Source organism: Oryza brachyantha, chromosome 6, assembly GCF_000231095.2.
Source record: "Oryza brachyantha chromosome 6, ObraRS2, whole genome shotgun sequence".
NCBI lineage: Eukaryota > Viridiplantae > Streptophyta > Magnoliopsida > Poales > Poaceae > Oryza > Oryza brachyantha.
Window position 1 is genome coordinate 16846463 of NC_023168.2, and position 17360 is coordinate 16863822.

Sequence of the window (17360 nt, forward strand, 5' to 3'; positions counted from 1 at the left end):
TTACAACTTTTTTTGCACTATATGTATTTTTGGGTATAGCAATCAGAGATATCAGTTTTTTTTTTGTACTTTCTTAACCTAAAGTAATAATGTTATTCTCTAGTATAAGAATTATCTTAAGTGACTGAGAGCCATATATTTTTATTTCTGTTTATGCTTATAAGCCAAAATATAACTTTTCAGCCTGAAATTTGGAGTGATTTTGGGGGGGTTTCATCGTAGTTTATTTTCTAGCCTTATTTTTTAGATCTCTAAGAATATGTACACAAAACTTTGATTCACAAATTATTTTTCATTTACAAATATATCATTTGACTTTTTACCCTAAATAAGCCAAACAATAACCTCCTGATAATGTGTGAAATGTGCATTCAAAAGTCTTACAATGTAGACCAAATTAATGCAACAAAGTACCATCGTTAATATTGACATCCTATCTGGTTTTCTTCTAAGCTAGCTAGGGTGGAAAGGAAGCAAAATCATGTCATTTACACGCCAGATAAAACTGACGGTTTTTGGTCACATTCAGCATTGTCAAGATCAAAGTCAATACATCATACTAGAGGGTAACAACAAAATTGGACGCCACAAGCTGGACACTTAGTTGGTTGAGCTCCGGTCCAATAAAAAGTACCTGGATGTACCAGTACCTCATGGTACTAAATCGTTTTTCACCGTTGAATCTAGCTGAGTAGGATGTGTATAGTTAAATCTAACGATCAAAAATAATTTGGTATCCTAAAGTACCGCTACCTTAAGATGCTTTTTATTGGACTAGAACATATCTCGTATATATATATATGCAGTCCATCATATGATCATTGCCAGGCAAAACTACTGCCCAACAAAACGTCACGTATGCGTCGTGTTACAGGCAGGCATGCTTGCTGCTGCATGCTAGCTTTGGTGATCGTGTGAGTTTTGTTTCTATCTCTTCACAAATATTACGAAAGATATATATTCGATCGATGCATGTCGTCGATCTTGGCCATATATATATGAGTACTTACGCCTGTCTTTGATGACCCTTGGAGGAGCAATTATATGAAAGGATGGATGAGACGACAAAAGTTTAGCTCAGAGTCTTTGCTGTGTTCAGGGCGTTTGGCTTTTTCTTTTTCTTTTTCCTTCTCTCAACAGATCTTCTGCTATGTTGTTTTTCGTCCATGATTTGAGAGTCAAATCTTATGATCGAATCGAAATATATCATCCCGGCCATATCCTGATCCTTGATAATTCGATCCGATCCCCATCTTTTCCATGTTTCAGTAGCTATATATAAGCTAGTTAATTAATTATTACTAAGAAGAAAAATGTGTCGAAAGTAGTTTCAGCGCTACTAGAGTGTAATTTTCTTTCCTGTTACTCTAGATATTCGGCTGCTTAGCTTATGTGCAAATCAACATCCATGAACAGATAGTAGGTTTTGGCTGCTCTTATTTATCCTACGAAGAATTTATTTTTTAAGTAATTATTACATTGGAGTTTAGTAAATTACATGGCAAATACATTTATATTTGAAAAAAAGTATGTGACAAATATGAAAAGGTAGTAGACAAATACATAAAGATTTTAAAAGTAGGTATTCTAGTTTTGTAGCTTTGTATAGGCATGTGATACATGCTAAAAATAAAGCCTTTTATTACGTATGAAGTATAAAATATACAGAGGCCATACTATAAATCATAAGTATAGATACGCGGTACACAATATATGTATATTTTAAGCACTAAAATTGGAGCGGGAAATTAGCACAAGATGCATGGAGAGGGAACATGGAAAACGCTATTGCAAAAGTGATATATTTTTTTGCAGATTTTATTTACAAAAATAGAGGAAGAGAAGAGAAGAGAAGAGGGAAAGCAAACAAGGAGAATCAATCGCACGTTGGGGTTGTGAGAGAGGTCCCTGACTTGGCAGATCCTTCAGCGATCCCGTTGCAGCCTTGTCCACTATTTTATCCACTATCGCCTCCTCTGATGGATCTGCTGCTGCAAGAAGCTACCAATCCAATCCAATCCTATCATTGCAACATCTCTCACACACAACACAGCTCATATCTCTCTCTCTCTACATGTCACGGGCATAAATCTCGTCCGATTGGCACATCGATGCATGTATGTCACGTTGATGAGTTTAGCATTTATAAGTGCATCACAGTATATTCCAGTACAAATAGAGATGGCAATACGGAGCCGACCATCTATTCCCTATGATGAATTCACCTATTAGAGCTTGAAGATAGTTGTTATCTATTGTCCATGGGGAATGAAATGGTTCGAAGCTCATCCCCATGGAGATCGGATGGCGTGAATGGGGATGAGGCACCATTCCTGGTTTCCGACGGTGACCCGTTTGTACCTAGAGGGATCAAATATAAATTTTATATATGTTTTAGCTCAAAAAATAAAGCCCAATAACCATAGTATATAAAGCCTAACCCTAGTCACAATAGTCAACAAATCTAGCCACCACCACCAGCTCACAGAGATCGTGGAGGACTGGAGGCCCACCGACGCTGACCGTGTCTGCTCGCCTGAGCCCACTCGATCGCGCCCGTCCTCCTGCGACCGCTAGCACGCCCCGCTCTCATAGGCTCGCACGTCGGCCGGTCACTGCCTCAGCCAGTGTGGCACTCTGGCCGCCTCCGACTTCGTTCGTGGTCACACATCTAGCCAACTGAAGCTTCGCCAACGGGGAAACCACGGGAAAAAAATTCACCGTGCGATGATTGAGGATGGGTTAAATAGAGCCCCGTCGTGGTTGGCGGAGGCGGGGACTAGAAAATTTTATCACTGCCATCTCTAAGTATGAATTGAAGGATACCGGTGGTGTTCTTTTATCACAAGTGTTTTGGATTTTTTATAGCTAGCCGAGAGTATAAACAATCAATTTAACTTTAGAAATTTTGATTTAGAAATACCGAATTACTAACTTTTTTATATTTTTTACTTGGGATACACTATTTAGGATATCAAAAGACATGCCTACAAATCCAAAATTAATAAACTTCTAATATTCCGAGTATCGATAATTTCTTTAGCATAAAAATAAGATAAAATGATATCCAAATTATCTTGGAAAGTACTATCATAATATCAGAAACTTATTAAATTTTATAAATATATTATAACACAAAATTATCTATTAAAATTTTAACCAAATCTTATACAAATATTTTTGAACGATGAATTATCATTAATCTATAATTCGTTGCAACGACGCACGTGAATACTAGGCCGGGCCCCACTCTAAAATCCTAAGCAAATATTTTTCTTGTTCAGATCATTGTGTGGGGTAGAGAGGGAGAGCTATGCTGGGGGCCCACAGACAACCATTGGGCCCACTGGTAACTCTGGATTCCAGAGACACATACTCACGCAAGGAGATAGCAGCCAGCCCATGCCATTCAGAATCCTATAAATTTCCTTTTATTTTAGGCATGAATGTGCCTGCCTTTTTTCTTTGCTTAATTTAAGCATGAGATTTTATATATATCTTTTACAAACTGAAGGCTAATACCGAAAAATAATTATGATGTAAAAAGCTTTAAATTTAAATTTTAAGTTTATACTGATATAAGTCGAACCGAAAAGACGGCCGACTCAATTGTCTTACCAAACTTGCGTGTTGCATCTCTTGCATATCACACGTGTCTTGGCATCATTCATTCATGCATGCATGTACAACCTGTAGCTGGCTAGTTGCTGTAGATGATGAAGCAAAAACCAGGCATTGCTCAGCAGCTGGCCTGGCCTCTGGGCCCACTGCCACAGGATACATAGGCCATCAGTGCCATCGATTCAGAAAAAAAAAAAAAAAAGCACCAGCGTCCGTTACCAATCCGTACTGGTGATATTGGCTTATCAGAGCCCCTTTTTTCTTTTTTTTTTATGCTTACAAGTTTCAGTTTGAAACGCTAAACTATTTAGAATAGATTTTATAGATTTTTTATTGTTAAATATATGTATATAAAATTTTATTTATAAATTAGGCCACGCTCATGAAGTTCCTTTAGTGTTAAGTAGGTTTACCAACCTTAGGCCACACTCTAAAGAGCTTAAACGGATTTATGTTAGAATGATTTTTAAAGTGTTCCATACAATTTATATACATGAGTTGCTTAAAAACAAATAAATATATTTCTTACATTTTTAATAATTAATGCTCAATTAATCATATGTTAATCTTATTTTACTTATACACTAGTTTCTTGATAAATTTTGTATGCCTTTTGAGTGCATGACTTTCTTAAGGATGAAACCGATAAGTTTATCTTGATGCCTCAAATTTGAAGACATGTTAAGAAATTTGTATTCAACCCCTCTCTCTACATGCCCACTTAGCGTGTCATGTAAAATTTTGACGCTAATAATCATTAGTACCAACTGAAACCCCCGATCAGTATTGATGGATCCTCGAGTTATCAATGTCGGTTCATGTAAACAACCAACAATAATAAGCTACATCAGTGCCGCTTGGGCATACCGTAGGATCAAAACAGACTTAAACTCACCTACCAGAGAGGGGTGAATGGTAAGTATAATCTTACACATACATATTTATTAGGTGGGTGGGTGAAGCTTTATCAATGATGGTTTTAGGCTAACCGACACTAATAAGGTGATTCAAATATAATGTTAATGTGACAGTGAACCTAGTACCATGGAAGAGCACCGAGCCCTTGTGATCCAACTAACATGGTAATCTTGCACTTTTAAAAGACATTGTATATGGTGATTTCTTTTTAACACTCTTTATAATATTCATGGTAAGATTTTTCATCATTCCAGAATCCAGAAGGACATTTGCATTGATATTCAAACCAAGATATAATGATGTAGGGAGACAATATCAAGATATAATGATGTAGGGAGACAATAAACCATGGAAAATAATATTGCTTTCATAATTAGAAAACTAACTATGTTTATTACAAAACATGCATAACCTAGGTTACACTTGAATCGTTCAGCCACAATTTCCTTGATAACCAGCTGACCCACCTATACTATTGCATTTTATCCTTCTTGATGATCGCTATACCATGTTTCCTTCTAACCACTTTGTGTTGCGCCTCGGTATCCGTGAATCATTGTATGCCTATCGATGGTTGCCCCAAAATTTAGAAGTTGAGAACATCTTGGATAAAGTTGGTTTATGAAACATTGGAAAGAAACTGACACCTAGGTTGGTGTTTTGTGAAATAGAATGAGCTTTAAAATAAAAATTCATGACACAAGGTTTTTTGGTGTGATGCATGTGTGGTCACCCTTAAGAACCAAATCCTTAGAATTCCATCCAAGCATACATCAGTGCAACCACATGGATGAAATGGGACACCCTTGGTTGAGTAACTAGTTGGTTTAGGGAAACCTTGTGTGCCAAATGATACGGATTCGTCTGGAAGGGTATGAGGAAAGCATCCCAGGCTTTCTGGTACAGCATGGTCTAAGACCTAATATGTGATCAGCCTGAGGGACTCTCTTGTTGGCATGAGGTGACCATATGTTGACTTGTGAAAGACCTTCTCATGAAAACCTCTAAGTCACTAGTCATGTCGGACAAACATATGTTTGGTGTCTAGGGTAAGTTACATCTTGTGGGTAAAGTGCACCCCATATACAAAGGCTAACAAACAGTTCAAAATAGTCATACTTACCTATGGTCATGGACAAATGCGAGGTGATTCTTAGCATAGTTTTACTATGTTACATTCCCGCTTTGTGAAAAGGTGTTGCGGTTTGGCAAACCTAAGTGTTGAGTGTCTGGGCAACAGGACTTAGGGCCCCCTTTGAATCACATTAATGAAAAAATGGAGGAATAGAAAAAACATAGAATTCTGACAGGAATGTAAGTGTAAAACAAAGGATTGCAAAACACAGGAAAAACGTAAGAATAGCCGTTTGACTTGACTATAGGAAAAACACGGGAATTTGAGAAGAGATAAAGACTCAAAGGATTTTTCCCATGAGGTTCTACCTCTTGTTAAATTTTCTCCAAAACTTGTATGGAAAGAGGCATTCCATAGGAATTTCATAGGATTTCATATGATTCATTCCTTTGATTTAAAGGGTTTTGTAGGAAAAATTCCTATAGGAATAAAATCCTCTAAAATTTCTATGAATTTTCTTTGAATTAAAGGGGCTTAGGAAGTGCGTGAAAATGAAATGTTGTTGAGGGTAGCAGGACTCGATGATTCTATAGAGTTACACGCGTATGATGTATATGCATAATTAATCAAGCTAGCTAGCACTTTGAGCATCTGGATGTGTGTGTATATGGATTCCCTACAACTCCAAGCTTGGAGATCGGGAGATATGATCGATCGAAAAGATGAACGCAGAGCGAGAGAGCCGGCCGCGTATATGCAGATGCCACGCTAGGTACGTAGCTACTTGTTGATCAGCTAGCTATCTAGCTAGGGAAAGAATATGCGTAGTACGTGTCCATATGCACGCACGCTCTAGTAGCAAGTCTAGGTAGCTTGCTGCTTGCTTGTGCATCTCGCACATATATGGCCCATCCATGTGCCCCCATGGCATGTAACGTACTCTGGTACCCTGTCCCAACCCTCCCTTCTCCCCGTTCCATCAACCAAAACAATCTTCTCCCTTCGTCCCAAAATAAATTAATTTTTCGATTTTCGTGTCTAAGCGTTGGACCATCTGTCTTATTTAACTTTTTTTAAGAAATTAAAAAAAATAGTCACACATAAAGTACTATCATGATTTACCATCTAATAAAAATAAAAATATTAATCATCAATTTTTTTAATAAGATGAGTTAAACATTATAAGTAAAAAGTGAACGATTGGTTTATTTTGGGATGGAGGGAGTACACTCTTGATAGCCCTCGTTTGCTCTGGCGGAACCAGGGATGTGTTCTCAAAGATTGTCTGATTATATTAACTATTTAATAATAAAAACGATGAAATTAATTAATTCGAAAAGCATACACATATAAACCGAGAAATAATCTAATCCAAACGAACACAGTCTGAATGAGCTAATTATTTGCGGTATGGAAAACACGGTGGATTACTAGTATATGATTGATTAAGCATGAATTATTACAAACTTAAAAACGAGTCATTTGATATCTTAAATAAACCTTTGTATAAACACTGTTTGTTGGGGGTCAACTGCGGACAAAATTTAGATTTTGATATTTAACTTTAGTGTTGTCATTTGTGTTTTGTTTCGGCTAGTCTATTTTCGAGCATTAGCTCTCAAATTTTTACCTATAATTAAATAAGAGTAAATTTTACCTATAATTAATGTGGCACTGGGCCTTGTATGTGTAATTTTATGACAAACTAAGTGCTTAATTTATAGGTTTGGGATAAATCGCCTCGAATGTCTTGTTTTGCGATAGTTTAGTCAAAGTAGCCACAGTTTTATGAAATTTACTCGATCATTTTTTTTATTGATATGTTCATTTTTATTGCCACATTTATTTCAAAATATAGTTGCCTTTAGTTCTACTATACACGGCCTTTGAGATACTACTTTGACCGATAGCATTTATAAAAAATATGTTATTTTAAATAAAAAGAGTTGTATATTGTGGTAGTTTCTTTAATTGATAAATCTAGGAACGCCAATTTTACGTGATAGATTTTTTATTTTACTTTTGTTAATAATAATTAAATTTTAAAGTGTTTGAATTAATATTATTCTAAATATATAGCTATATTTTGTAACCTCCGTACTAACCATCTATTTTTGAGACATTTCTTTTTAAGACAGTACTAGCTATCTAGGGTAGCACTGCCTGCCTGCATGATCAAATCATTTGGAGAGAGAACTTGTATAACACCTCAGAATTTCTTAGTTCCAAAATAAAGTTATTTCTGCCACTCACATTTTATTTTAAATGAAGCTATTTTACATCTACATTGTCATCTTAACCAATCCTAACGATTCTTCATTTAGGGCCCCTTTGAATCATAGGAATGAAAAAATAGAGTAATAGAAAAAATATAGAATTCTGACAGGAATGTAGGTGTAAAACAGAGGATTGTAGAACACAGGAAAAACGTAGGAATGACCGTTTGATTGGACCACAGAGAAAACACATGAATTTAAGGAGAGACATAGACTCAAAGAATTTTTTTTTCCATGAGGTTCAACCTCTTGTTAAATTTTCTCCAAAACGTGTATAGAAAGATGCATTCCATAGGAATTTCATAGGATTTCATATGGTTCATTCCTTTGATTCAAAGGGTTTTATAGGAAAAATTCCTATATGAATGAAATCCTCTAAAATTCCTATAAAACTCCTTTAAATCAAATGGGCCCTTAACCTTTGTTCTAGCTACATTATCTTTGCAGCTAATATAATCTTTCTCCAATCATCGTCACCTCCTTTTATAATCCCCCTACTCAGCTTTATAAATGACTATATATTTTAGAGCCAGCACATTTGCAAGCGTGTTACTAGTAGAATATTCTTGTGGTAGCATATGTGCATGCATGTCTACCACGCTACGGCATCGGCCGGTCACCGACCACATGGATGCATGCAACCATGCATCTGAAGCTAGCGAAGCTACTATATGGTAGCCACGACGACGGATGGATCGATCGAACGTACCGGCAGCCAGCATGCATGAAGCCTCAAGTCTGTCGTCCAGCTAGTACTGCATGCGTAGCTAGGCTCATCAGCCTAGCTAGACCCGTCACCGCTGACTCCTCTGCGAGATCTGCCATGCGTGTCCCTCTCCCTCCCTGACGACGTGATCGATCGATGCGTGCGTGCCCCAGGCCGCAGGCGCAGCCACGCACGGCGGCCGGCCGGCCGGACGTGCGTGCGTGCGACATGTTTCGATCTGGGCATCAGGATCGATGACGAGACGCCTCGCCGGCCGGCCGCCTCGACCAACGCCGACGACTCGGCGTGCCTTTCGCCAATAATTGGGAGTAGCCGGCCCCCGGCCCCCGGCCCCCGGCAACGTCGTCGTCGTCGTGCTCCGGCCGCCAGCCGGCCATGCATGGCACACGGCACATGCGACGACGACGCATATATAACTGTACCTGCACTGGCGGGCCGTCGAGCAGATTAATTAGCTTGAAGCCTTGAAGACATCCGGAAGCTTCAGCTCACCATGTGCAGTAAGAAGCAGTACACCCTTCAGTTACTGTGTAGCTTTGTAAAATAGTGGTTTACATATGCACACGACGGACGGCAGTGCACAGGGTAAATCTACCTTTGTGCACAGGATTATTTTTCTTACAAAACAGGGAGGCGTTTCTTTTTTTATCATCGAGGAAAAAGCACCAATATGCATGCATGCCAGCCGCGTGGGCTCCGGCCGGGGGCAGACGCAGAAAACACGAGCCAGCCAACAACGTTGTGGCGAGGGCGAGCCTCACTGTCTCACACCACGACATGTCACAACGCCTGCCTCCCCTGCCGGCCCGCCCCGGCTCGCCGGCGGACGACGCGTCCCGTCGGCCCCCCGCCCGTACCCCTCGCAGCCACCACGACGCTGACGTTACAGCTGCCCTGCAGACGATCGACGACGACGACGATGAGACGGACGCATGAGGAGCGCGCGACGACGCCGGCCGCCGCGCCGCCCGCGTCGGTCCGCGCGGTCAGGCAAAGCCCCTGTCCTTCACCTCCGGTGATGGTCGCCGCCGCCGCCGTCTTCGACCACCACAGACACGATCTCGTCCTCGCCCCGATCGGGGGACGGCGCCAGAGCGTTTCGCGGTGAGCCGCTGACGTGCTCGTAGCTGCTCCGCGCCCATGTTGCCTCGACGGCTCCGGCGGCGCGGCCGTTCCCGCTGGGCCCCTTGGGGAGACTGGCGCGTGGCTGCTCCCCCTTGCTCTTCCGGGCTCCCGACGCCCACTCCGCGACAGACTCCTGCAGGCCCGACCCAATCCCTTCCAGCTTGATGCCTCCGTCCATCTGGGGCCAAGTCACCAGAGGAGTAAAAGTGAGATGTTTCATGGAACGAAACATTAAAAGAAAGTATTTTTTTTCTGGAGCGTACATGGGTAACGATGGCGTAGAGCGGTAGAGTGACGTAGCTGGAGATCACCTGGATGAGCACACTGCGTAAAACACCACATAATTCGTTGTTAAGAAGAGTCTAATTTAGCATAACTATTGCATAAGGTCAATGGATCATAAGCTCCATGCATGTGAGAAACAAGGACAGACTTGAGAATCGTGCAGGTAATTCAGAACTTTACTGACCCAATAACAAGCCTAGAGATGGAGTACACCTTCTTTTCCATAATGCACGAGTCGAACCCATATGTTACCTGTGCAATAAATCGCTTTATTAGCTGCAATTCTGCAAAGTCTTAATCATGAAATGCTTGAGGTGGGAGCGCAATGGACAATACCAAGACCCAGATGAAAAAGCCAATCTCGAAAGAGTTCTGAAACAGGACGAAATGGATCAATTGAAGGATAATTTCAGGTCTGCCAAACCAGAAATGTTCCTTCGATGGCTTTATATTCGGAACTCCCTGCGTTTTCTCTGATAATGCCACTGCCTCTTGAGCTAATCGGGTAATAATATGCTCCAGTTTTGCACCAACAACAAGCAGGAGCTGAAATTTACTCATTCAGATATAAATTTAATCTATGTTTTACTTTTTTTAAAAAAAATTAAAAGCTAATGTAGATTTGAGTCAGAATTCAAAAGTAAATGTATCGCAAAAAACAGAAGAATTCAAAAGCAGATGGCAGTAAGTAGAGTATATGGATTCAATAGAACCCATGTAAAAAGGAGAATATTTGATACTTACAAACAGAGGCAAGAAAGCTAACCAGAAGTATATGTGCCATCCTGCATTGGACAGTAATCAAAAGATGAAGAGCATACACCACCATACAAAACTACTCCCTCAGATTTTTATTACTGGATATAGTTGATTTTTAGACATATGTTTGACTATTCGTCTTATTTAAAAACTAAGTAATTTTACTTATTTTGCTGTAATCTGTTCTATCACTATTAGTACTTTAAGCGTGACTTATATTTTTATATATTTAAAAAAAATTAATAAGATGAATGGTCAAACTTATGTCAAAAAGTCAACAGCGTAAAACATTAAAAACCAAAAGGAGTATTACATATGTTTGTTCATAAGAGAACTGGTACCACCATTTCTGAATCCTAAAGTTAATATACAAAAGGCATGATAATTCATACAGCATTAGTAGCATACAATGCACAAACACCATGTTATTCACAAGTAGGACTGAAAAAAGCTCAAGGCTGGCAAGTAGTTCGACCTTGGCTTGTAATAGTCTCGATTTAAGCTTAGCTCAGGCTCCAAACTAGCCGAGCTCGAGGCTAAGCCAAAGCTCACGAGCTTTTCCGAATTGAGCTCGAGCTTCTAGCGGTTTTCTTGTTTATTAACCTTGATGATTGACAAACTAATAGATAAATATATATTATTTTTTATCTATACAGTAAATAAGCATGTATTAACAACATATATTTATCTTAGTTTCCTGTCTACTTTTTTATTAGTATAACTAGAAACTAATTATATTTATCACGAGATTATCTATACTTTTAAATGTTTCTAGTGGTGATGGCAGTGAATCCGCCACCCTATTGCTTTCTATAGTTTTTTTGCCAAGCCCATGATATTTCTTGATATTATGGAATAGTTCATATTTGGTTCAAATAAGTGATATTAGTATAATTGATAAGAATTCTTATAACATTTTGTAATATATTTCTATAGCAAAGCATGGGTATTTTGCTAGTCATTAAAATATATGTTATACTGGTTACCATCAAGCTCTGCCACCGATCCTGAGCTTGATCGAGCTTAGTTTTAAGCTTGAGGGTGGAATAGGCTCAGCTCAGGCTTGTATTGAGCCCGGATTGTTGACAGCCCTATTCACAAGGAGATATGTTACAGCTTACAGGTTATATGTATACTAACCGTTTATATTCAGCAATAGGAAAATGATGACAAATAGCCACAGATACCAGCTGCACACAACTAGCTAATGTTAAGGTCACAAAAATTTAATCAAAAGTTAGAACTGTTCTATGAAAACAGTAAAAACACCAACCTGATAGTAACTACTCTCTTAAAGTCATGTTCAAGAGCCCGAACTATGTACTTGTGGAAATCAAAGTATGGACGCCTTGGGAAATGTCTCTGTGGAAACAAAAGCACACTGATCACTTCAACAGCAATGTAAACCAATGAGCAAGGATTGTAATAAATGATGTGTCTTACCAAGCCAAATGCTGATCTAAGTGCTTTATAATCTGATATATTCACGGAATCATGAAATTGCTTCAAGAATGCAGCCTGCAATATATGTAGACATATTTTTTTAAAAAAAAACTGCCTTGATAAAGTTATAGAATATAGATACGATGAGGCATTGATACTGAATGTGTTGATACAATATGATATCAGATATAGGACCACTTTGAGAGATAAAATTTTGTTGCATATTCTCCGTACTATAATAACATTGTGCTTTTGAGACATAAGGCTATCAGCCAACAGCCCCGATGCAATAGGCAATAGATATACACACCACCAAAAAATCATTTACAGTTGGCAGTCTTGGTAAGATACAAAGCAGCTAACCTACCTAATTTGCTTGGGACAAAAGGATATTGCGGTTTTATTAAGAAGACCTATATGTAAGTATGAGTACGACATGTAATATTCTACTTCCTCCATACCAAAATAATTTGAAAGATGAAGTTATTTCGGGACAGAGAAATTATTATTTTACCTACTGCTAGTTAATATAAGTTGAAAACTTTGTCCTCAATATTGGTGTGCAATTCTTGCATGAGATAATAATTACTTATTTAAATCAATCATGATTTGGATCAACTTAGAGGCATGGCAGTATGCAGATATCACATTCCAAAATAAGTGAATTGAGAAGAATGCAAAAGTTTTGTCTTTGGCAGATGACTTACTATCCAGCTTACAACAGCCAGCTTCATGCAAAACCCCTTTGTTCGCTCACTTAATAAATCACCCTGATGATTGTGTGCAATACGCACAGGTGTAACAGGTGTAGCTTCTGTTTGCGTTACTGCAACCATTTTTTCCAATAAAAATAAAATCATTAAACAAAGAATGAAGATTCTAAAATGGCAGCAGCCTAGTGCTTCTAACAGGAAAACAGATATATGATTTTTTTTTTATATAGAACTTCCCAATAGAAGTAACCAGTAAGTTTGAAAAGGGAAGAATCAGAGCAGCACATTAGGAATGACTGGACAATTGGACACTCCATATGTATGGTTTATCCATGTTATGATGGTTGTCTTCTTCATGAATGATGAATCTAGCTAGGGTATCAACCACAAAGAAAATAGAATTTGACCAAAGGAATTGCATATAAGTAAGTATATAAAAGGACAAAAGGTAATGCCGTGAGGAGGAACTGGCACAACAGTGAGTAACGGGTACAAGCAACCCCACACATTACTGAAATTTGAAGGCATTTAAATATCTTTTTCACTTTTTGGAATAATGCAAAGTGCTTATGTAGTTCATTCAATGGAAAACTGGAGCAGTAAATATAGGTTTCACACATTGGAATAATGCACAAATCCATTTCAGCATCAGGTGAGAAACATTGAACGTCCAACTGTACAAGCATATATAGTTATTAGTGATGAACCGATGATAAGGTCTTTGAGGCCAGCTCAGTCTAGGAAAAAAGGTTATTCACCAATACGTATAAGTCATAAACTCACCTATTGATTATGGAAAGACAGGTGATGCAACCACCATTAAGAGATTTATGAAAAGTGGATTTCAGAAACAATGACAATGGTAAAAAGAAGCTGAAAGTTGTTCAGTCACTTGCAAATCACATATCAATACATGCTTATGCCTTAAAACGTCTTGAAACCCCAAAGGATGGCAGGAACAAGCCAATGTGAAAAACTCTGATAAAATTCAAGATACGGTGGGAAAATATAAGCTGAGGGGCTGTAAAAGGTTACAGAATATGTTTGTTCTAACTTAAATCAGTGGAGGTAATACTGTCTTGTAAAAGCTGACCCTTCCTACGCTTCAATACACATTCAAGGAAACTTTTGTAATTATAATTTATTATGGAACACAAGGTATTTAAAACAGAAGCAAAGAATAGGGAAAGGACATACAGTTTTTCTTCATATCCTCGTGAATTGTTGTCTCCCAATTCTTCCATTTTCTTATCTACAAAATTTAACCAAGTAAAAGTTAATCAAAAAGTAGCATGGTCACGTGTAGCAAGACTCATCTGTGCATACGTACCTTTGCCCCACCAAGTAATATTGTTGTAGCACAGAACACAACATGGACCAAACCAAGTATAAATATGAAGATGTGCAGCTGATGCAATGCCTCCAGTGATAACAAGGGAACTTCACCCTAAAACAGAGCAAACCTGTTTTTATAATGATTATTCTTGAAACATTTCTAAGAAACAAAACTAACGCAAGGTTTTGCAAAATAACAATGGAGAATTCGTATGTCAGAATGGAATTTCAAACATCAAAGAATCAGACATCCACTTCCAAGAAACAACTTCCCACCAAAAAAAAAACTTTATAGAAAACAATCATATATGTTATTACTATTGGAACCCTTAATATTCGATAATGTATTAATGTTGTATATCCCCAACCTTTTTCTTGCAAAGCTTAACACCTTCTTCATGCCGGTAATTCTCTTTCTTGCACGGAAGCATCAAACGCATAGCATTTTCCGAAATGCAAATGTGAACAATAAAACCCTGAGAAAGGCTCAGGACGAAGGAAATGAATCCCAGAAGCATTAACTCTGCATAAAGTGCATGAAACATATCATACACTGCAGCTATTTTGAATATTTTTTCCCACCAAATTAAGTCAAATTCTACAACAGATGTACCCTGTTTATATATAGCAGTCCAGTTAACAATAATTAAGCAAATGAAGATACTCCTGAATGATACCTTCTTTTAGCCTCTCGAGAGCTGAATACAATGCCTTCTGCCGTTTATGTTTCAATAACTGCATGAGTATGAAGGAAAAAAAAACTTAGCAATACTTAAAGCATTGTCAACCATTACTGTGTCAATTCAACAAATGTGTTGAGTATTAAAACTAACATTGAATATTGAACAATGCACTGAATTTTTTAATGGACAGGAATGAAAGTTGAGCTCTGCTAATGTTTTGACAGGGCATAAAAAGGGTAGTAGCTTTCTTAGAAGTCCCAACAAAAAAAAAGCCAGTAATGAAATCAAGTACTCCCTCCGGTTTTTTTTTGGTTGATGCCGTTGACTTTTTTATTTACGTTTGACCCTTCATCTTATTCAAAATTTTTGTCCAAATATACAAAAACTATAAATCATACTTAAAGTTATTTTAGTAATAAATCAAATCAAAACAAAATAGTCAATAATTATATAATTTTTTTGATAAGACGAAAGGTCAAACGTAGATAAAAAAGTCAACGATGTCAAACAAAAAAAAATCGGAGGAGTAATAGAAGACGCAAATACCATAATTTGACACCTAACCGGCTAACCCAGAAGAGCTAACCGACCATAATACAGCAAAGAAACGAGGGAGTAAAGTTAACTGCATCAAAGGAAGAATAGCTATATTGAGCTGACAAATGAACTGCCTTGCCAACGAGAAAAATGATACGCTGAGGATATGAGCTGTCACCTTCACCTAACAATAAAAATGCCGTCCTAGAGAAACAGACGAAGTGTGGTTACATGATGATGCTATCAGGAAAAAAAAATGTGGCATTGTGTCAACTAGCTTGTAAGCGCAGTACTACATTTGGTCATAACCATGTAATTTTTCTATAACCATAGCAGCGTGAAAAATCAGTTCACATATGATAGATGCGATATTCTACACGGAACATTCCAATACAACACTAAAATTGTAGCTCGATCCAGTAAATCCCATACCAACGAATCCAACACAAATCGGCGGGTGCATAGCGTAGGGATAATTGAGGAGAGGAGATGATAGAAACGAAGCATGGGGAGGCGCGTGCCTTGCCGAGGTAGTGGAGGAAGCGCTCCGCGGCGAGGGAGATGGCGACGATGACGAAGCAGACGACGGCCACCACCCAGGTGGGCGTGTGCGCGATCGACTCCTCCTCCATGGACCTCACCCAACTCCCAGCCCCGTTTCTCCGCCGCCGCCGCCGTCGTCGTCGTGGTGGGGCAAGGCAACCATGCCCGTGGCGTGGCTCCGCGGCTTAAAAGGGGGGCTCGGCCGCCGGCGGCGGGCACGGAAGGAATCGGCGCGCGCCCTCCCCTCCGCGCCACCTCGCCGCGTGGCTGCGTTGGTGGCTTTGCCTTCCCCCGGTCGGCATGCTCGGTTGCTTGCCACCGCCGCCGGCAGGATTCCATATATCCCTATATCCCCTTCCAGCCTAGCGTGGCGCGAGCGATGCGGGGCGAGTAGGAGGGTAGCTGAAGCTAGGCAGTTAAAGCATCGGAGACGGCCATCCTTGCTTCCGCCGCCGGTCTCGTCGCCTCCCTCCCCGTCGTCCCCGAGACGGCGGCGGCGGCGGCGGCGGCCAACGGCTACCTCCTCTCCTGCCGCGGGCAGCTGGTGGCGTCTGCCTGGGCCGGCCCACGCGTGGGGTGGACTCGGCCCATCTGTAGGCCCAAGACTATCCTCCGTATATTTTAATAAATAAATGATGCTGTTCATTTTGGGTATAAAATATTAAAAAAATAACTTATAATTAAAATGTATTTGATTAATAAAACCAATTAAACAAAATAAATGATATTATTAAGTTAGTCCGATTATTTAGCATATTGATTATGACTTCATCAACTTATGTATTAATTATATTCGCGAGTATTAATATAATCAAAATAGCAAATTATCTAATTGTAGGATCAAGGATGGATGGTGCTTTGCTGGGATGACTAACTAATTAATCAATCAATCAATTAATTGGTTGATTAATTAATGTGGTCGGCAACTCGGCGTGCATGCACTGGTACTTGAGGATTCAGTGAGACATGCACGCTCGCATTAGTACTCAACTCACCGATGGTGCTGTGTAGCGTGGACTCGTCACTTGTGATGCCCTACCGTGATGCATGCACTTGTCATGCTATGTTTTTTTTTTAGTTTTGTGTTTTTATATACCATAGTCATATTTTTTATGGCTTACCTAATTTATGGTCAATGATTTTTAATAAGCAACATAAATTATGTGATGCCACACCTTAACTTTGGTAAATTGAAGCAAACAATTCCTAAAGCTTCGATGTCTTGCGCGTAGTTAGGTTCAATTATTTTTCCGGTTCTGAATTTTGAGTTTCTATCGAAAAGTTTTTAGGTCATAAACGATAGGTTTCGTACGAATATTC

General features: G+C 39.1%; 1 protein-coding gene across 1 annotated transcript; it reads right to left on the minus strand.

Annotated features, from left to right (window-relative positions):
• Positions 1-9120: 9120 nt before the first annotated feature.
• LOC102716608 (MLO-like protein 13) lies at positions 9121-16582 on the minus strand. Its single transcript, XM_015838407.2, has 14 exons — positions 16019-16582; positions 14955-15012; positions 14646-14800; positions 14273-14389; positions 14140-14194; positions 12937-13055; positions 12230-12304; positions 12060-12148; positions 11927-11976; positions 10772-10812; positions 10364-10573; positions 10212-10279; positions 10006-10066; positions 9121-9920 (listed from the first exon to the last, which is right to left on the minus strand). The coding sequence occupies exons 1-14, from the start codon at positions 16127-16129 to the stop codon at positions 9624-9626; spliced, it is 1506 nt and encodes a 501-aa protein (XP_015693893.1). The 5' UTR covers positions 16130-16582; the 3' UTR covers positions 9121-9623.
• Between the last annotated feature and the right edge of the window lie 778 nt (positions 16583-17360).

Coding starts and splice junctions, on each gene's coding strand:
- LOC102716608 (XM_015838407.2), bottom strand. CDS start 16,129: ATGGAGGAGGAGTCGATCGCGCACACGCCCACCTGGGTGGTGGCCGTC. Junction 14,195..14,272: donor TATTACTTGGTGGGGCAAAG/GTACGTATGCAC, acceptor TAAATTTTGTAG/ATAAGAAAATGGAAGAATTG. Junction 12,149..12,229: donor TTAGATCAGCATTTGGCTTG/GTAAGACACATC, acceptor TTGTTTCCACAG/AGACATTTCCCAAGGCGTCC.